Below are 22,389 nucleotides of genomic sequence, written 5' to 3' on the forward strand. Positions count from 1 at the left end.
TAATAACAATAACAATATAGTAATAAATCTCCTCGCGTTCTCCGCGGAGGAAAGACCCTCTCCCTCCCAGATCGCAGCCACGGCCTGTGTGCCCTGGGGGCCGGGCCGGGCCGGCAGGTGAGGGCAGGTCGCGCCTCAGCCTGCCGCGCGGCCGCGCTCGGTGCCGGGGCGTAGCGTGTCGCGATTGGCGGCGCGCGCCGGCCGCGGGCGGGGCGTCGCTGAGGGCGTCGCTGAGGGCGGTCTGAGGCGCCGCCGCCGCCCGTGCCCGGCCTTAAAGGCGCGCGGGGGCCGCGGCGGCGGCAGTAGCGCAGTGCGGGCGGCGGCGGCTGCTCAGCGGTGCCGGGAGCGCAAGGGGGCCGTTCCCTCCGAGCGCCTCGCCTGGAGCCCCTCCCTGCCGCCTCCGCCGCGCTCCCGCCCCTCGGGCCGAGGCTGTCACCGCGCCTGCCGCCGGGCGCCGCCAGCATGTTTGACAGGACGCGGTTGCCCTTCGTGGCGCTGGACGTGCTCTGCGTGCTGCTGGGTAGGTCGGGGGGCCGCGCAGGAGCGGGGGGAGCCGCCCGCGGGGCGCCGCGCTCCCGCTGCACGGCACCGCGCTGATCGCATGCTCGCCTCCCCCTCCCTCCCGCGCCGGCACCACTCGGAGCGGGGCTCCTGCCGGCCCGCAGCCCCTGCCGTGCCTGCTGCCCCTCGCCCGCTCCCCCGCCCCGCGCCCGCACGGGGGGATCTGGTCTCTGCCGCGGGCCCGGAGGGGAAGGTTAAGCCCCGGGGGGAGGGAGCTGCTGCAGCTTATCCACTGACATCTGGAGCTCCCTCTTCTCTCTGATGTCCTTACTCTTCCTTCCCTAACCTAATCTGTCGAATGAAAACCGGTTGTGGCGAAAGCCAGTGCTGGATAGGTAGATGTCTGGTAGATACGTGCAGCCTGGGATGTGTTTGTTATCCCTGATGGGTCGGGAAGCTGTCCTGGAAGGGGCCGTCACCACGGAAACACACTTCATCCATCCAGGGTCCTGCAGAGGCACGGTGGTGCTCGGCAGCAGGGCAGGGATTCGCTGTGAGACTGAGTGCGGTCTCGGTGGAACCGAACCACCGCCGTAGCTGTAGGCTGGAAGCGGAACGAGGCGTTCATTAGTGTCCGTATGCGGCAAGGGAGAGACGGGTGTCGGGGCAGGAGCGGTGCCTTGGTGATGGCCAGGGACTGAACCGACACAGCCACAGCACACTGCCACAGCGCTGCAATGCTTGTCCTGGCTAGTGCGAATGTCAGCCCACTCCCAGTGTTACTTTCTTCTATTTCAGTCTCTACTGAAACCACTTAATGTCCTGCCAATTCGCATTAACTCTCTCCTTTTATGTAATGAGACAGTGTAAAGAGCAATCATGTCAGTTATCAATCAGAGAATGGGCAGTTTCACTTCGTAAAGAAGTGACACATCTCTGTATTGGGAGCTTGGGAAGTGTCTTTACTCTCTGGAGATACACTTCTTGGTCAGTCGTGGGAAATACTGATTTCGGATGTTTGCGTCTTAAGCAAATAATTTCAGTACTTAGCAATCTAAGCACTTTCTTGTCATATTCAGTGGGTAGTGTTCAGGCCTAGCTCATTAATTCCTGCTTGGCTGAATTTTTTGGCTGATGTTTGTAGCATCAGTATAAACATAGTGAACAACATTTTTCTCTCGCTGGATGCTTCAGATAGCAATGGTACCTATATCTGAATACCATTGAAAGCAAAATTACAATGAATGATGCATTGCTCTGGGGTAATGTTACAGGAGAGAGAGCTTTTGCAGAATGATAGTGGATCCATGTAATCCACTGGGAGCAATCTTTATTCAGATCAGGAGTTTTATCAAACTGATATTGTGAGGCTCAAACTTTCTTGCTGTCTTTATGGTGAGTGAAGCAGTTTTATCTGCCTGGATAATTGTAATTACAAAATCTTTATAATTAGACAAAAATTTTGCACTATGCATATGATGTGGTCTGTATGAAACATATGGACATATTTTAAGTAGTCTTGAGTAATCAAGAGAAGCAAAATACATTGAAAGTAGGACTGCAGAATCATATAACTTGAAGGCCATCCACCTGAAAGTATGAGGATTTCTCCCTACTGCTGTCCCAAGTTATTACCTGGGAAGGTAGGATCTTGACTTTGCTCTGCAGTGTAATATCAATTTACATACCTTTCCATTCTCTCCCTCTCACCCTGTGTAGCATTTGGATCACAAATGCACTTATCTGGTGCCTCAGTGTGCTGGGGTGTTGCCAGACTTTTTATTTTCCCTTGGGCTTGTTTACTTCCTGAAAAGTCTGAAAAATGCAGGCAGTGCATAATATGAGCTTCCCTGATACCTGTAACTTTAAACACATTGAGTTACAGGTTTCAGTGAAAGTCTAGCTGAGAAAAAAAGATACGTATTTGCAGAATGGCAAAGACTCTGGATGTAGGACCAAGTTCTTTTCCTCTTCTGCCTGACTCTCGTGTAGCTGAGACAAGCCCTTAAAGGAACATAGGTCTTATCTGTGTCTAATGGGCTGTTTAATATTTTTACTGTAAAAAAGAATAGTTCCTGTTGATTGTGGACTTTAACTTTTCCCCTGCCCTTCCCCCTGCCCTTTGGTATCTGCTTAAATGACAGAGGTAACTGCCCAGATAAAGTGACTTGCTGTTTGGATAAGTGATACCTAGTATCTCCACTGCAGAGACCATGAAGCCTCCAACAGAACTGAAGGATTAAAAAGGAAGATCACTTTCAGTTGAGGACTGAGTCCTCAATCTCAGTGTGGTGGCCTGTGTTACCACAAATAGGGGTACCGGTAGTATCCTCAGAATCCCCAAGGTAACTTTCATCACTTGATACAGAGCCTTTCTTTTTTCTCCTCTTTTTCCTGTTTATTCTTTATCCAAAGTAAGTGGAAATGGGGAAGAAAAATTAATTTCTTTGTCTCAGTAGTGTTGGACTTGAAGCCCAATTGATATCCAAGCATACCACTTGAAGTTGCACGGATCTGACACACCCATGGACTCACTGCAGCGGTAGCGGGTGATTCTGACTGTGTGTCTGACTTACTCGCTCCTGGTTTAGTCAGGTGATTTTTCTGTGGTTTCAACTTTCCCAGCATAAGTTTTTCAAAAGAAAGGGAAGGGGAGAAAGAGCTGTCCTGTGATTTGTGTGTGTCTCTCTGATTTAGCTGGATTTATTGAAAGGTGTGGTTTGCTTAAGATGGAGCTGAGGTAAGAGAATAAGAAAAACATCAAAGAAGAGCAGATTGGGAGAGGGGAAAAAAGTAGGCAGTAAAAACATCTCCCTCCATTAAATTATTAGCCCAGTTTGGTTGCCTGAAACTTGAGTCTAAGTTTCCTTTAACTGTCCTTAGGAAAGATTTCTCACTCATCTGCCTTTTTACTTACTAAAGGAGAGAGAATTCAGGGAGAGCAGTCTTTGGTGCCCTGAGAAAATAACTCCTTCATTCTTATCAGCACAATAATTCTCTCCTTCTAAAAATAGCACTGGTGCTTCAGCATTAAACTAGCTTTATATTCTGCAATCTAAAAAAAGCAAAAGCTGCAGGTTTCTGCAGTATCTGTCCTCAAATAGTGTGAGGAGGCTGTATCTGCATTCTGTGTGTGCTGATCTGCAGTGCTGGGTGTGTGTGTGCTGCATGTCCGCATGCAGCTCTGCAGTGCTGCAGGCAGCACCTCCCTTACTCCTTGTGCTCCAGTGGACAGTGCTCAGCTGCTTCTGGCACTGGAAAGCATGAGTGGCCTGGACTGCAGGATTTCTTTCTTCCTTACACTTCTGTTGCTTCTCTTTCCTAGGTTTTCTGATGGATTTCTCTCTCCTAGGTTTTCTGATAGACATTTTATATAGCATGGCAGAGATTGGCATTCTAGACAGTAGTAGAACCATTTTTCAAAGATAGATATTGAGGCTTGTTTTTTATGGTTTATTACACTTCCAAACTGTCATGTAAAAAAATGACAACATATTAGAATAGCTTAATTAGTCAGTTTGCAACTGGTGTTTTCATTAGGCACTACACACACACACACACACATGCATATATATATATACACACACACACACTCTGCCACTCTTACAGGTCTATTGTTCGGATGCAAATCAGGCTCCTTTTTCATTAAGGCAGGTAAACAGCACTTAAAGAACAAAGTTGGGAAACACATGGCAATATCCATGCAATCAGTGGAAGAACTGCTAAACACATTTATCTCTAGATCAGACTCTCACAAAGACAGATTAAAGGAAGCTCTGCAGAGCTATAAGGAAAACACTTTTTGTCACAACTCTGGGATGACTTTCATAAGGTCTGTACTTGTTGAAATTCACACCTAACTTGAGTGCAGGGGTGGAACACTACACAACTGTATTTCTTTAGTCCCTTGCCTGACTTTGCAATTACTGACGAGCTATTATAAGTAATGGGGGAGTGTACTTGTCAATATGTGATTGCTGGTGTAATGCAAGAATATGTCTAACCCAAGATTAGGAAATTGAAGCCTTCTAAAGAATTCAACCCTTGCTGCTCTGTTTTACTTTTTTGGAATGTATTGAAAATAGTAAAGAATTACTTAAATTTAAATCTGCAGTGGAATATAGTTATGTTTGTGTAGGGATTTAATCTTTTCTTCCTTTCCATGTCCCATCCTGTGATTATGGGGAAGGTGAGAATATGACAATCTTTATACCCTATGATGATTATTTTTTTTTTTAAATGAAACTACTTCTGAGTAAGGGAAAGACTTCCAGTCCTTCCAAACAGAAGGACATGTGAACTGAACCCAGAAATAGTAAACATTCACATCACTTTCAGCTTGCTGTTTAAAGACTGCTGGAATGTTTTGTGATACATGACTACATGCTAAACAGCAGATGCATGTGTATAGGACACAATGAGTTTGCTTTTGCAAGGTGTGACCTGTGGGGGTGAGATGGCTGGACCACCCTGTACACCCTGCACAGTGTTTTGCTTTCAGTGCTGTTCTTCTGTCTTGGGAGTGTTTACTCGTGCTGTTGCTGAAGGCTGCAGTGTCTGTGGCAATTAAGGTATTGCTGTTCAGTCAGGGAAGGCTCCTTCTATGTGGGTTAGCACTTCCTGATTGCCCTAGTTCAAATAAAAACTCCTCCACTATTATTTGTGACTCACTGACATATGTGTCACCATTCTTATTTTCCACATCATGTGGGTGCTAAATACTTTTTCTTGTGCATGAATATATTGTAAAGCTGTAACAGGTACATGTGAAAGAGCAGTTTGTCTTCAGTGACACTATCCACCAGGTACTATGACTTGGTACTTACTGAATTGACACTCAGTTAATTGGAAACATAATTGTTACCTGAAACTGGGAAAATATTTCCTCTCCTGTTGTGCTTTCTTCTTTGCAACAGTCACTTTCTATTTTCCCCAACATAAAGAAAGATGCTCTACCAGAGACTTGCTTTCTCTTGATCAGAAGCCTGCAGAAAAAATTTAGGTAAGCATTCAATTAGTTAATGAACACTATTCAAAGTCAGCAGTGTGGTTCTTGTTCTGCCAGCTTTTGCTATTGTGCATCTTGTACTAACTTCTGACTCAAAACCAAAGCACTTACTTTTTTTACAGCAGTGGGTGAATCCTAGTTCACCTTCCAGTGCCCTCCCAAGAGCCAAATTGTGAACTCAGGACTATATTATTTTCTCTTGGCATAGTAGAGCAAGATGCTTATCAGTTCTTAGGTTCCTTACCAGCTGCTTGAGTCCTGGTGATTTTTTTCCTTAGCCTTAAACAGTCAGAAGGGCTCTTGCAGCTTTCTTACATGACAGTAAGAAAGTGGTGACCTTTGCATAAGGGAATGGGAGGGGAAGAGGCTTCTGACATTTTCTGTTGAAAATTATGTATCACACTAAAATTAAATTATAAAATAGCTAATCTCTCATAACTGAAGAATTCCTGCCTGCCCTCTTGCTGATGCAACATGCCTCCTGGTTTTAAAGAGTTAGGGAGTATGAACTGATACTGACTGAAAGCAGCTTGGTCTGAAGGCTGCACAAACCCAGCCCTGGTGGGTGGAAATAAAGAGTTGATTACTGGTTGTCTGTTAATGCATAGTTTTATGTAGGAGCACTGGTGGTGACCAGATGCTGATGAGGGGATAAAACTGTGATAATCCTCTATCTGTGACTGTGCTGCAGCAGTGGAAGACAGGTAGCATAAAGAGGTGACACAACTCTTGAAAGTACCCACTGAGATGAGAACTTGAGCCATGTGGTATGCCAACTGACTTGGATTTACTATCCCCAACAATTGATAATCCTCTTTCCAGAATTAGTCCAGAATTAATTCTTTCCTTTAATTCTTTCCAGAATTAAAACAGACTCACCTTGGATGGAGGATAAAAAGAAAAAAGTGCTGAACAGAATTACATAGAAACTTACTGTCAAGATATGCCACCCACAGAAAGATGGTTTTAAAATGAGCTTGATTTATTGCTATATCTGCTTGGTTTGGTGGGGGTGCTTCTCTTCCTTATCCCCTGTCCTGCAAAAGAAGCTCATAATTCTTAGGTTTTATTCAGGTAAAATAGTTGATTAAAAACAACTGAAAAATCTTCAGACACTAGAAATTCAGATAATGGAAGACTAGCGAAGAGCTAGTTTTGTGACAAGAATTAAAACAACTTAAAGCTATTTTGAAGAAGCAAGATTTCCTTAGGATACTTTCTGAAACTGGTTTGGTTGGTTTTCCTTTTTTTAAAAAAATCTGTATTATTGCCACTACATCAAGAAACTAGTCACAGAATCATAGAATGTCTTGCAAGGGACCTTACAGACCATGTAGTTTCAGTCCCACATCACGGATAGAAACACCTTCCACTAAAACAGATGTTCACTTCAGTTGTAACAATAAATTTTTCAATCCTGCCTGTAGGTGGACTTACAAGCCATTTACCAGTCAGAATAGTTCAATCCTGCAGTTTTAAAACTAAAAAAAACTATCCTTCTTATATAAGAATCTGATGCCTGTCTCTTCTTGTTTAACAATTGACTACTAATGACTTGACCCACTTTCTGGAAGGAATTTTCCTTTTTCAGGTTGTGAGACTGATCTCAAAGGTATAGAATCAAAACTGTCTATTGATAAGCCTGTGTTCGGCTCTACTTTGGCCAGATTCTCTGGTGCTTTAATCCTTCTTGTACAGTCAGATACAGCTGTTGAAATCAAGACTGTTTGTTTGTATGGAAGCCAAAAATTGACCCAAATAACTTCTTTAGCAAATTGTGATATAGGAAGATCATGTTGAAACTTTCTAATTTCAATAACTTATCAAACACTCTTTCTGTTACCACATTGAGTTAGAGGAAATGACCACTACAAGAACAGGCTGCTTTTGCTCTGTTGTAGACTTTACTGATTCATCTTTACAGAGCTGTGACCAAGAAGCAGTCTGACTCAGAAGTTTAGGAAGGCACTTCAGTTTTACTTGTATTATACTTCAACTCAGTGTTGGCATCTCTCATTCATGTGGTGTCTTGATATTTGGCAACAGGGAAATGAGGGATTTTTTTCAAATTTTAAATTAGAAAATACAGGTATGTCAGATCACGGCACCCACCTTGGAGTGTCTATCAACCAGATGCTGCTAAATGAAACCAAAGGTATGGATGAGTCATATCAGTACACCCTTATTTCTGTGATGCTGCTGAGGAAACAACGCATTTTCTAGACTAGATTTTAGTGCCTCCTCTCCTTTGACTGCCTCTGCTAAATATAGAAATTTCAGAGGAGCTATGTTGGGTTTCCTTGGATCTCATAGGTAGCTTCAGTTTTTTACTTAGCCATGCCTGTTCTGGAAGAAGGGTCACAATTTTTTGTGATCCCTTTCTTAGGAAAGGAGAAAACTATACCAAACAGAATTTATGCTCAGTTTTTGCCTTAGTGTAGTAGGAATTATGTATCAAATTTCAGCATCTCTGGTGGCTTCTGCCTCTCTTAGAATATGGTGACATTTTAACCTCAAATTAATATTAGTGCATTTTTGTACATTCAGCTGAGTTCTGTTATTGCCAAATAGTCTTAGATTACTAAGTCACTGAAACTAAGCAGTAGGTGCAATATTTTCTGGAACTGGAGTACTTGGATGATAAGAAAAACACATATGTCTAAATTTGTCTGCCTTGTTTTGAGGCATGGAAGGGCAGCGAACTGTGCTTATCTTAAGCTGAAGGGGTAGTTTGGCAGCTGATGGTGGAGAAACCTGAGAGAATAAACTGCTAATTATAATCCAGGAAAACTTCTGATGTGGAGCAAGCTAATGGTCCTTAAGGGGTATAGAAGGCAGACAGTGAGACTGTGCCTGTCAAACAGTTAGAAACAATTCTCTATTAAAGTCCAAAAATCATCTTAGTCATTGCTTTACTTAGTATTTGCTTTCCTTGGTGTTCCATTGAGTGAGTTTTTTGTAGTTTTTTGCTGGCTTATGAAAACTGGACTTCACTTTTATGTTGTTAGGTAAGTCTATGCTGCAGTACTAGTATTCAGCTAAGATACTCCAAGCCAGTGTGATGGCTGGGTCTAGCACTACTGGACATCCTGGGAATGGAAGTCAGGTCACTATTTCTGCTTGCAGGCTTTTCATTCTTCCCATCTCTTCTTTAAATGTAATAGTCCAACGATCAACACTAGAAAATTATATACCTTAATACATAGAAACTGAGATCACAAATCCAATGCTGATAACTTCTACTACAAATAGAAAGCAGCACCTGGTCTGTTATGCATACTGTAAGAATTTCTATGCTATGGCATTGTGCATTGTACTCAAGTGTCAAGAGCAATGTTGTATAAGTATTTTTTCCAGATTCTGAAGTAATGGACCTTTTGGGCAGTCTGCTGAATCAGGACAAAACTGCTCTGATAGTTCTGACAGCTCAAGAATACATAGCGTATAGTCACTTTTCCTTTTAAAATCTGTTTAGGTTGAACTTTCTATAGAGTTTGTTCTTACCATTAGACACTACAGATTTCAGTCTAACATGAAGCAGTTCTGTTCTCTTAAACATGGTGGCATGCAGCAGTGTGTATAGTATAAAGTGACATCGTGTATGACAGGGTATACAATGTCATGGAAATTCTGAGTCCCTCTGTAGTACTGCTGACTTTGTTAAAGACTGTTTAAATAAAATATTGCTATGCTTGTAGGACTCTTTGGAAAATGAGCATTTACGTTCCTGACAACTAATTGCCTATTATATCTAGAGACTGAATGGTACTTCAAGTTAGGGTGTGTAGTTATAGGTGAAATACTCTGAAAGCCTTCTGTTGTGTACTCCCACAAAACAAAGATTAAAATGTGAAAATAATTACACTTCTGGAGTTTAAAAGAGAAGTAGTTTTGAATGACATTCAGAGTTAGTATCACCTACATTAAAAAAAGGCAAATCCCTCCCTGTGTTGCTGACCAGCTGACCTTGACAGTTCTGTTTCTTGGCTGTGTTGCCCTTCTGGTCTGTAAGCTCTGTGATTTAGGTAGACTGTGCGCAGAAATCTACATCTTTGGGGGCATATATGTTGTTTTTAATTGTCTATACAGTACTGTCAAAACCTTTAACTGAATTTGATACCGAGCACATAATGCAAGCAGTGATGAAATACTTAATTTCCTCTTCACAGGAGGGGTTATAGTGGGAGAAGTCACCCTTGTTTACTCTGGCTGCAGCCAGTTGGATTCTTCCCCACCCCTTGAGCAGCATTGCAATGCAAAGAACTGCTGACCTCTCCTGTTCCATCCCCTCTCTGCCTCTGCCCCCACACTGTCTTTTAGCTGTTAATCTGGGGCCTTTAATGTTTTCAGGTCTGTCAGTAATGGGGCAGTTGACCTCTGCCACACTGGGTGAACTGCTAATGAATTCCAGGTGTGTGTCCATCCCTAGGTCAGCTTCAACCTTCTCCTCCCCTGACCGGAGCAGAGCCCAGGGCACAGTCTTTGCTTGTGACCTGCCGTTGGCTCACTTGTCTGGTGTATGTTTCTCTAAGTAATAGAGCAGGATAGGATATATTACTGTCTTGTTTCTGTATTTTTTTAATTTGCATTTACACTTCTCTAAGTGCTCACAGGAAAGACAATTGCATGGGTTTTAGAGTAACATGTATTTAATGCTTGTAAAAGTCCGTTTTTAAAATTGAAATGTAGCTATAAGGGAGAACACACTTGTCCATGCTAATGTTTTTAAACAAGTGTTTTGACCTGTTCTAATTAATTGGGACTATAGAGAACTAGTGCTCCCATGTAGTAGACTGCTGAATGCAGAGAAACTGGAATATGGTGTAGTTCTGTCTTAGTATATGACTGGACTAGAAATTGTGTGCTTGTGTTGAGGCTGTTTGAGCTCAGAGGAAGGTTTCCTTTGCTTCCTGCCCCTATCACCCTTGCCTGGCATAAAGAAATGTGGTGAGGAACTTGCTCAACTGCTGATCTGGCTTCTCTGCTGGCCAAGTCATAGATCAGAGGACAAATAATAAAATGCACATAGCATAAAGCTGCAAGTAGAATAGTAGGAGAGATTAGAATGTTGTTAATGCTTTTAAATACATGTATCCTGTTTAATGAAGCCTATCACAGCTTCTGGCATTATCAGAACAATCAGTTTGCTGGATTAGAAATACTTCACATTCCTTAGTGTAGAAAAGTAAGATAAAGTTCTTTAAAGTGGCTAGGAGGTAAGTCGTGGGCTACCCATTTGTCTCAGCTATTGCAGATAAGTAGTGCACTGATTTTTCTCTTGTACACTCCTAACCTCTAGTTATCAAAAGTCTAAATGCTTTCTCATTATTTTAATCTCTTCTTCCACTTGGTAGTTTTTTGTATTCCCAGAATCTTCCATTTTATAAGGTGTTGATTCTTTCTCTTGTCTGTTCATAGAAAGAAGAATTTCAGTCTGTCTCCTTTTCTGCAGAGAGCAGTATCTTTTACAGATGTTTCCAAACTCTCTCCATGAGGTTGACTGAGTTTCTTCGAATCTCTTGTCTACTTCCTCACCCCAGGTTGTGTACTGAAAAATGAGCAGTGAAGCAAACATGGTTGTCCTGTCTGAAAATAAAAGCAAAAATACATGTGTAAGAGTATGAGAACTTAAATTCTCTCTTGCTCTTGGTAGTAATTGACAATCTGTATAGGTTTAGCTTGAAATGACTGTATGAGGTTATTAACAGTACCATCTGTCTAATAAGAATGTAACCTGTAAAAAATAGCTCATCTGTTTTGAGGATATAATTTGATCTGTTTTGTGGAGATTATTTCATTATTTCTCTGATAGAGTTAGAATTATTGTTTGACACTCCCTAACTAAACTATAAACTGTGTTTTTCTTTACAAAACCTGACTTTGTCAGCATATCAAGTGCAGAATGTATTGATCATATTCTTCAGGCTAAGTGTGGAGAAACATAAAAATTATTCTTGGTTTCATGTTGGTCCAGAACAGGTTCTCTTAATTAACATGTACTTGTGAGTTCATTGCAGCATGAAGAAAAGCTTTGGTCAATAATCAAGCTAGAATGCTCTCATTTATGGTAGTGTCCCCCAAGGGTAACTGCCTTTCTCACAGTTCCTAGATATTAATTTGTTTTGTTAGAGAACTTCCTCGTTGAGGACCAGATAGAAGAGTAATACTGCCTTGGAGGACTTGAAACAGCAATTCAGCACAAGTTTGACTGCACAGAGCCATTCAATCACTTGCACAGATAAGGAGGCCAAGTGGGTTAATTAAGGTGTGTTTACAAAATACAGTGCATTCCTTTGTACTATTTAAAATTGTGGGTGAGAAAGCACCACTAATCAAGATGCAGTTTCACGAGGTGTTGAAACTGATCTGTCCCAGTCTGTCCTTGTCCTTTATTCCACACCCTTGGCTACATGTTCCTACTCTGTCCTGTAAGCCAGCGCTTACAGTAATGCAGTTGGCCAGATGAGCAAGTGCCTCTGAAAAACCAGTGTTGTGTGGGCTTGTCTTTTTGGTCAGGTTGGTGTGAAAACTAATGCTTGCCTAAAGGGGTAGTGGGGGATGGCCAGAGATGGGAGAAGGACAGGACAGTCTAGGTTGTTTTGGGCTGCTCTTGAAAGCTGAGCCAAGTTCTGTGTCTGCCTCATCTGGTTGAGAACTAGGTAGTTCAGTATCACTGAAATGGTTAGAAACTTTAAGAGTTTCTCCTTTTAGACATAAAACAATAATATTCTTTGCTGGTCTTAAATATTTATGGCAACTGTTGTAAAAGATACTAATTTGGCTATAAATCCTTTTCTCCTGTTTAAGAAAAATGGGCAGCTTGCTGCTGAAGCTACATCAACACCTGGAAGTTTTCAGAATCTGACTTCTTCAGCCTTCAAGTTAAAGCACCTAACTCAAAAATTACCAGTGTGATAAATGCCACAGATCAGAACAGAACACACAGAAGTAGTGCAGTGTTACCTACATTGTTAAAAGATGATGAATTGGTACCCATCACTTCAATTTGTAGGATAAACTGAAATTTGTTTTTTGTTCAGTCTTTAAAAAAAACCCTAAAAATATAGCAAATTGATTTTTTTTAATTAAACAAACTTCCTTTGGGGGGAAAAAGATCACTTTCTCCCCTTGGTTACTGGTATTTTATTTTTAACATTCTTTTTCTGTGGGTGGAGGGCCATTCTCCCATGGACTTCCTCCCTATTCTCCTAGCCCGGACCTCCCTTCCTTCCCTTCTTAGAGGCATTTGTCACACTATGTCATCCAGCCAGATGTGATCAAATACTTCTTGAATATTACTGTGAATTACTGTAGGTGGTCAGTGGAAACTACACTGCAGCTGGCTTGGACCTATACATTAGAGTTGGAAACTCCTTGTAAACTCAGCATATCTCATGTAGCTGTAGAAATGTGTTGCCCTGCTCTTACATTTCTCCAAAACTTAAGGCTGTTCCGTCCTTGTAGCCCTTGCTCAGTAATTCAAGCATCATTCTTGCCTTTGTCTCCCTTTTTACTCTGTTTACCTTTCTTCTTGTTCATGAGTATGAAGCTTGTTTACCTTTCTTTCACAGGCAAAGGCTTCAGATCTTTGTAGTCTCTTTTCCTCTTCAACGGGATTTATAAAACCATAGAATATTTTTGCTTTCAGGGTTATAAAACCATAGGATATTTTGGGTGGAGGTGATCTTAAAGATTATCTTGTTCCAATGCACCTGCCATGAGCAGGAACACCTTCCACTTGACCAGGTTTCTCCAAGCCCCATCCAGCCTGGTCTGTGGGTTAGCTAGAGTCTATATCTGGGAGTGTTGTAGGAGTGTGTCCTTTAAGTCACAGAGCACTGGAATGACCAGATTGTTTTCCCTTTATAATTAAAGGGGAGAGAAAGATCAGAGAACTGCTGTCTGTTTCTTGCTGCTACCTAACGAAACAGTCCAGAATCTGTTGGTCACTAGTTATTGAGAAGATAAGCTACACAATTTTTACCAGAAAGTAGATGAAATCCAGTTCTGATATGCTCCAGTCTGATGGGTGACTTCAAGTAATAGTCATTTTTTTTACAGCTGAAGGTCACACTTTATAGGATATGAGTAACAGCTAAGCCATTATGATCCCTTTAGGTATAAAGCTACATGGTTCAGAAAAGTAACTTGAGGTTACTGCTGGTACTGGCTAGGTGAAAAGGAAAAGAAGTTTTCTGAGCCAGAGGGTAAGGCATGAGAGCTGCTCTACAAGATTGCCTTTTAGCCTGGTGATCTCGCATGAGATCTTGGTCACTCTTTACTCCAGTTTGTGGAAGTTAATGAGACTGAACATAAGGACATTCCTCAGAAGTTCAGCCTTCTTAAAGGTCATGGAGATGCTTGGCACCTCTGATGGCAATACTTGCCTGTTATGTACATTAGTGGTGGGGTTTTATTCTGCTTACAGTGAAAAGTTCAGGACTGTTTGCTTACATATACTAAGTCTCATCTTCTCTCCCAACAAGCAACAGTAAAAATGCTACCAGTCTTTGGGATAGGTTAATGGTCAACTGGAGACCACTTTACAAAATCTTCTAGTCCACTGTTAGAAAGCAGAGCATCATTTAGATTGCAGTAAGAATTTAACAGGAATGAAAAAAAATGGAAATGGGAAGTTAGTGTAAGACGTGTAACCAAATTCCTTTTTTTATGTATTCTTTTAATGTAGTCTATGCAGATGAGTTTTGCAGTCACTTTGAAACTGTTTTCATCTGACCCCTTTATGTGCTGCTTTCCATTTTCCCCCTTGCCATGTCAAAAGTTTATTATGTGTAATAGTTCTTGATATTAGATTGTAGCAGCTTTTTGTGGAAAATGGGTATTTGTCTGTGAAGTAGTCCACTTCTGCAAAACACAAGCTGCTGCTTAAGTTAATCACGAGCATGTGGTATTTCCGTTATGTGAAAATCTGATGACTTGTTTGAGAAGATATGATTGTATCAAATAGGTAATGGTATTACCATTCCATCATCCTGCTGGATGTGCAATAGCAGAGGTAAAGACAGGAAGCATGGACTCTTATGTTAATGGAATCTTGCCATGGCCTTGAAAGTAGCTGAAGCTTGGCTCTGGGCATGTGAACATAAAGCAATCCCTTTGGTCAGAATGAACTTTGAGTTCTTCAGTGTGGCTATCTTCATGTTTGAAGGGATGCAGTTGTTTCATCTGCTTTTGTCTGCCACTTGTGCTTGGTCAAGCTTTAGCTCTTCTCTCAGTCATTAAAGCAGATGGAAGGAGAGAGACTGGCCTTTGAGATGTAGTTGATTCAACGGTATACCATGCTACTTACTGAAAAACTTTGTGCTTGAGGTTGAATAAGTTTGATGCCATTTGTGTTTTGGTTCACTTTTTCTATATGGGATGGCAAGCATCAGTAAGTGCGGACAGTTTTCATATTGCAGATGATTTGTGAGAAAAGTTTCCCTCTGCTCTGTGAGAGGATTAAAAACACTCCCAAACTGCTTTCTTGTGACCATAGCAATTTTCTCAGAAGAGTTGAAAGCTGGGGCACTGCCAACCATGTACAATTTCAATATGCATTTCACAAGCCTTTGCACTGCAGCTCAGCAGCCCAAAGAAGGGGACAGGATTTATCACTCTGTTCCTACTGTTTACTCATGATGTCTTTTCTTCTAATGAAGTATATAGCAATAAGCTTAAAACACCTTTAAGCTACTTACCTGGTAGTCAACAGGTGTCACCAGAAATCAAAGCAATCACTCATCATGTTAACTTCTTTGACGTGTTTTTTGTTCTCACTACAACAGGTTGTTTGTATACTGAGCAGTCTTTTCTGCTCCAGTAATTGCACTCACGCTCTAATTTACATATAGAATGTCTATTTGCAGCATTGCATATTATATGGATGCTGGGGAAAATACAAAGTTATTTGCCCTTTCTATGTTTTAAAATTTATTTTGTTTGGGGATTTAGCATTATGTAATTTACCCACTTTAATCTAGCGCTTGCTCAATTGATCAAAGGAAAGGGAGAAAGTGGACATGATGTTATTTGGTTAAAGGCTGGACTTGATGATCTTGGAGGTCCTTTCCAACCTTACTGATTTTATGAGAAAGTAACATAAAAAGAAAAAGTTGGATTTCCTGAGGTTATTGCTCCTGCAAATATATATTACATGACAGGTGGTTCTTATCAGAAATAAGTTAGTCCTGAATATAATTATCAGAAACCTTGATGGCTTCTTTCGCATGACTGTCAGTAGAATGCAAGTTAACTTTTAGGAGAGGGAATTGGTAATATATCACAGTGTGTAAATTCTGAGAGCTATCATTTGTACCCTGATCTCAGCTACCATGTTAATAACTTGTATATTTTTATGCAGAAATCTTCCAAAGCGTACAAAAGCTGTGTAAATGCAATCTCAAGGTATAATCTCATGACCTGGAGATGCAATCCATACAAAGTGTCCCTGCAGTTCCCTTGTTCCCATTACCTGCCTGAAAACTACTTGCATGAAATTTTTAACTCCCTAACCGTGACAAAACCTGTGTATATTCATTGTCTTATCTGTAAATATTGACCACATTATAGTGTATAGAACAAGGCTGGCAAGTCAGATACAAGCCAAGCTTGTGAGGTAGTGGCACAGGGAGGAGGGACAAAAGGCTATCTGCCCTCAATAACTGTTTAGTCATGTGAAGGGCAAATGCTTTTTCTTGAATGTAATCTTGGTTTGGTGTGGTTTGGTGGCAACTCACCTTATGAATGGAAGACTTTGAAGTTTATACTTTTTTAACATCTGTACCTGATGGGGAGCCTCAGTCTTTCTGAAGTAGTCTTCTGAAAAAGAAATGTCTATAAACAGAATTTGGTAAGTGTGTGCATTGCATGATACTTAGGAAATTTGAGTTATGCATGTTCAGTGGCTTCCTCCATGCATGATTAGAAATGATTTTTTTTTTTTTAATTTAACCACATGTATTTCTTGTTTTTGTTTTTTGTTTTCCTTCCCCCAACAGCTGGCTTACCCCTTGGTGTTCTAAACTTGGCCAAAATAAAACCGTATCAGAGAGGCTTTTTCTGTAATGATGACAGCATCAAGTATCCGTTCCATGACAGTACCATCACATCCACTGTCCTCTACACAGTGGGGTTCACCCTGCCCATTTTCTCTGTAAGTAGCTACTATATAGGGAGCTTTGGTGATGGGAGTAAAATGTATGCCTTCCAAGAGCTCAGCACTGTAAATGAGTTGAAGACAAGTTTATATAGGCAAAATCCCATATATGTATAGTCATATGCATGTGAAAAGTGCTGTTGCTACTGTTTGCACAGAAAATCTGGAACTAATCTCTAACTGCTAGTGTTGCTAATTTCATTTGTTTTAGGAACAGGAAAATAAGTGTATTTAGACTAGGCTTTTATCACTACAGAGGAAATTGCCTTCCAAAATGCTGTGGAATGATTACATCTCTTGTTCAGAATGGGGTAGTCTGCTAACTTAAACACTTGTGATGTTAAAACTTGGCACTATAATGCAGTGCATACACCTATAACTGGTGACTGTTGCTTCTATGTGCTTTCTACAAAAATAAGCCAATTTTGACTCAGAAGCTTTTTCTAAGCTTGAAAATAATGAGACTACTCTTTAAGGAAAAGTGGGATAAAATGGGATGCAGAGACTGAAAATCTAATTTCTTGTGGAAAAGAGGCTCAGTGTTTTAATGACCACATAATTTTGATGAAGAACAGTTTAGTTCTTCAGTAGGTTTTTCTATCAATATTTTAAGCTTGCTTGTGTCCCAGCTTTTAGTAAGGTTTGAGCTGATTTGGAGAATTAAAATTTAGTCTTGAACCTGAAGCTACTTTGTTTGTCCCTGCAGTACTTGACCAAGCCCTATGAAAGATTATGATAATATTTTATTATCTGATAAATGTATAAGCTGAATTAGTCAGTAAGAAGTATATGAAGTGGTTTAAGAATAAGAAGACAGTCATTAAAATAATGCATGTACTGCATATACTTGCATTACTCTGGCTTTCCCATTACTGCTTATTTATTAAAACTTCCATTAGACCCCTGCAGTAAATATGAGGTTGACGCAACAAGTAATCACTAGTATAGTTTCACATTTAAGGAAATTTTGTCACTTTGACAATTACCAATATCTTCAGCACACCTTTGGGAAAATTTATTTTCCAGTATGTTTCCTGTGTACCTTGATTGATATGGGTACAGGTGAACTAACAATTGCAGGTCTGTGCACTTTTGGACTTTTAAAGAAATATTCTAGCTTCTGTTCAATCATGTTGAATTGCTTGATTTTTTAAAACTATCTTTAAGTTTTAGATTTGAAGTTGTTGATGTAATATAAAGTCAATCAAGAGTGTGTTTTTTCCTGGCTCTAAAGCCATGGAGAAACATCTGACTTAGAGCTAATTCACATGAAAGTCTGAACATCTAAAGAGTGGTGTAGAGTATTACAATTTTAGATAACCTTTGTTGTGAAAGTTACAGCTAAAAATTAGATGTGTCAGTAATTCCAGTCTATTCTGATATTTTTCTGCTATGATACTTTTGTAGGAGTCACACAGTGGATTTTCATTGCTTGTCTTTGTGCAGAAGGCAGGAATTTATAATTGCAACAACTGCGTCTAGTCTCCATACTGAGAGGTTTTAAAAAAAAAGCTCTAGAGCACTTATAGTTGTTACAATGCAGTCTAACCAGGTAATTTGCTTTTCAGTCTGAACATTTTCCAAACCTGAAAGCAACTGCTTAGAGTAGTTAAGATGTTAACCTGTCTCTCTTAATCTCAGTTTTAGATGTAGTCTTTAGTCTCATGCAAGAGGTGAAAAATCATCCATAGCTACTGAAAACTAAGGGCTAGAATAAGCTGTACAGCTAGGGAGTATGAGACATGGGATATTACAACTTCCTGAATTGAAAATGCATTCTAGTTGAATGGTTTCTATTTGTAGATGTTCTGTTCAGTCGGGCTTTTCTGGTAACTTCACCTCCAAATGGACCTTTTTTTCCTGCAGTTTTTTTCACTTTGCTTCTTCAGACTACTGTTTTCAGTGACATTCATGCAGCTTCCTTTAGCTCCAGGGCGGATGACACTGGGGAGGGAGGAGCAAGGAGCAAGGAAAACCTCTCTGAAAGAAACATCCTTCTCACCAGAGAAGCAGAACAACAGAGTAACCTGAGAGCTGCTGAGTTTTCTCTGCTCCCTTTTCTAGTTCTGTGGTTCCCTGCCATGGCTTTTCTTGGCAGTTCTGTCCCAGAGCTGAAGGCTCCCAAGTAGGTAGGTTTCTATTACAAGATGGACTGATGTAGAGAGAGGAGTTCAGAAATTCTAACACAGCCAAAAGCCTGCACTGAATTTCTGGGAGACAAAGTAGTACTCCACAACTTTTTGCTATCAAAACAAGTAATGCAGATGCTGATGTTCCTTACAGGGAAGTGTTCTTTAGTAAACTGTTCTGGTTCAGTCATTTCTCTGGGATAAGCACTGCTGTTTGGAGAGTGTCTTTGAGAGAAGGGAACATGATGGGGCCTGCAGGACTTAATTTCTACGCCTTGAACATATTCAAAAGATATTTGGGTAGTCAGGTTACATTGATTTCTAAGTGGTTCAAACAACAACAACAAAAAAGGCTGAATCAAAACATTCCTAGGTTTGGTGTGGCAAAATGTCTTCAGTATCATGATGACTTCCCAAATGGGACCTAGGTAGCTTTGCTCATGTGCCAGCTTTAACCTATTAGGCATTAGGCTTAAAGTGTTTGGGAATGTCTCCTTATATCATGTCTAACAATGTTCTGACAAACTTTCCCTCCTACAGATTAGCACAATCATACTTTGGGGTCAATTTACTGATTTCTTTTATGGTGAAATAAACTCATCTTTTATGCTGTTCATGAAAGGGATGCATTTTGAAGGGAAACTTTTATTGACAGCAACTATTAGATTGACCACCATAAGCGCTTACTGAACTAATTTTGTATGTCTTCATGGACAAATGTAGTTACATATCTCCATATGCTTGATAGAGATTAATAAATCAGGAGATTAGTAAATCAGGAGATTAATGAAACCTATGGATGTAGGCAGATGTGCTTTTCACTTTTTCGGCAGTGTCAAAGCTTTATGACTCACTGCTGTTGGTTTTGCAACTAATTGAAATTAAAACTGTTTGACACTAGAGTGGACTTCAACTTGACTCTTGGGTTTCAGGTTACTTGAAAGAGGTTTTATTGTGCTCTGAGCAAGATTTCTTACATGGTAGACTTTTTGAAAAGGTGCTCATGTTTTATCTTCATTGTTTTTTGGTATATTTATGGCATTGGAAATTTTTTTGGGCAATGCTGTTGAACTTTATAATCTGTCATGAGTTCTATTTGATACTAACTGTTCATCTTGTACTACTACAGATCAGCATTATCTCTGAACCCAGCCTTATCCTGAGGAATAAAGTTTTTTGGTTCTCTCTTTTAAAGCGAACATAGTAATAATAACCCATGGCTTTACTCTGTGAAGGTTTAATGTGCAGGTATTTAATGTGCACTTTACTGAGTTGTTGAATTGATGAGTAATTTCTGGCTGAGATCTATGCTGTGGGGCAAGATGCTGAGAAGTAGCAGCAACCAGCTTTTGGCTTCACTTTTTGATCCGTCCATGGTGTGAGTATTCTGGTGGGTTTGAAATCAAGTGAGGAAAGATCTGAGGAGCACCATTTGCCTCTGTTACTTGTACAAATCACTCTTATTAAGTGCATTTGTATTTTAAGTAAATGAACTGTAGCAACTTGCTTGTTAGCCCTATGGAATTGATACTGTACTTTCCTCAACCCTTCAGATACATTTCTTAATACATTGGTGGGGAATGCACATAGTGTTTGAGTAAGTCAGTTGGCATTTTGACAATGAGAGAAACTCCATACAAGGGCTTTTAAAATGCTGAGTGAAGCTTGGTCACAGCTATGAGAAAGCCAGGCAGTCACATTGATATGGAGTGATTTTATAAGTATTATTTAGTAGAGTCTACAAAGGGGTAAAATGGAATAGGGAGATATGTAGGTAGAGGGAGTTGCAACTTAATTAAGTCTTGTAATTTAAGGAAAAAACCCAAACAGTCTATGATAGATAGATAGATTTTTCTTTCTGTCAAATCTGACACACAGTTACTAACAATGTACTGCTGACATTTAGGACTGAGACCAGAGACTGGAAGGGGTGTAAATATGGGAAGCAACTCCGCTAGGAACCAGAGACAAGCAATAGGGGAAGTAAGGCAGAGAGTGTTCCTTTTTGTACTGCCTCCCGTTTCCCTTCATCTGGCTTACATTGTTGTACCTCTTTCTCTTCTACCTTGTGTAAAGAAGTGCTCATGCAAAGAGATTTTTACCCACCTTTTCAGGAGAAAGGTGAATGTCAATAAAAGGAACTATTCATCTTAGTGAACTGTGGAATGATGATTTATTTCTTGGTAGGTGCTCTCCTGAACTCTAAAACTCCTATGGGAGCACTGTTCTTATACTGAGGAGAAGCCAAAGTCTTAATTTAATCTGCAAAGAGGTTTTGACACCCTACTCAACCTTCACAGAATGTGAGCAGTAATAGCAGCTCAAAAGATTTAGCAAAGCTTTTGAAAAACCTGTATTTTTCCAGACAGTATTTCTAACATTGTAATGAATACTGTGGATGTTTTTGCTGATAGAATTAGTAATGAAATATCTACAGCATATTTGGGGGAAATGTTAACTTCTGCTTTCTATCTGAACTTCTTGTGTAAGGAGACTTAAATGTATTAAAGTATTACTTAGGCTTTTTAAAAAGTAAGCCTGGGTATCACTTCTAGTTTAAAGCTATGGCAATGAAGTTGGCAGTAAGTAACAGCACAAAAGTGTTGGCGGGTTTTTTGAGGTGCTGGGAGAGAAGACAACAAAATCTTTTAAACTTTGGTTGGTTTTTGAACTCTGGAGAAAGATTATTTCTACCCACTACTTAAGAACAGATGTTGAAAGCTACTTTGTTAGAAATTTTCCTGGTGTTAGTCATATCTGTTCTTATCTTAATCCCTGTGATAAATGAGAAAGATGGAGAACTCAGGCTAAAGCAGCATTTTTTTTTTAGAAAATCTCATTATTTAGATGTGTACATTCAAATATTTGCTTCAACCAAATTTTAAGAAACTAAATAGTTATGCAATTGGAGAAAGAATCCTTAAATGAACAAATAATTCACTTAACTGTGAGAAATGAGCGGTAGGAGTAAGTGGTCCTTGTCCTTTGCAAGTGTGTGCAGTGAGGCAGCAAAGTAGGGAACTCAGAGCAATAAATAAAAAAGATGCCAGTAACATAGCTGGTGAAATACAGTGTGGATAAATGCCAAGTGATATCCTTCCTGAGGAGAGTGGGAAGAACAACTTGAGGGAGGTGTATGATCTTATGTTCTCTCTCTTCAGAGTTTTAATGTCCAGCTTTAGTGGAGAGAACAACATCATGCCCAGTGAAGAAACCTAATCATGATTAGAAATTTGGAAAGAAACAGGCCTGTGTTATACAGGATATTTATGGAAAAAAACCCAATATAATCTGTCAGAAATCACTCCAGTTTATGAGGAAAATTAGTCCATTATACTGTATGAGTCAGACTTTTGGACAAGGGTGTAGTAATTGTCTTGTCAGTTGAGCTACTTGTGTTTCTACTCCATGTATTCTGACTGAAACATTCCAGAGCCTATGTTTCTCCCTGTATCTTTATAACCAACTGTGTTTACAGTTCCTTAATTCTTGGTTTCTTGTTGGATCAGCATTGATCTTTTTTTCTAATATCTACTGCATATGCACTTGACTGATTTACAGCTGAACTATGCAAAATCAAACTCTTGTTTTTG

The 22,389-nt window shown here is 40.2% G+C and overlaps 1 protein-coding gene across 2 annotated transcripts in view; it reads left to right on the forward strand.

The window, feature by feature from the left end:
* Positions 1 to 320: 320 nt before the first annotated feature.
* PLPP1 (phospholipid phosphatase 1) overlaps positions 321 to 22,389 on the forward strand; it is a 60,997-nt gene continuing 38,928 nt past the window's right edge. Inside the window, exons 1-2 of one of the 2 annotated variants that reach the window (XM_005531157.3) lie at positions 321 to 520; positions 16,510 to 16,664. In XM_005531157.3, coding sequence (XP_005531214.3) covers positions 463 to 520; positions 16,510 to 16,664 — 213 coding nt within the window. In that variant the 5' untranslated portion in view covers positions 321 to 462. The remainder of the gene's footprint in view (positions 521 to 16,509; positions 16,665 to 22,389) is intronic. The other variant, XM_014259876.2, reaches the window with a different exon arrangement.

Source organism: Pseudopodoces humilis, chromosome 4 (genome assembly GCF_049639895.1).
Source record: "Pseudopodoces humilis isolate 2021_Gansu_Grassland_sample_001 chromosome 4, ASM4963989v1, whole genome shotgun sequence".
Classification (NCBI taxonomy): Eukaryota; Metazoa; Chordata; class Aves; order Passeriformes; family Paridae; genus Pseudopodoces; species Pseudopodoces humilis.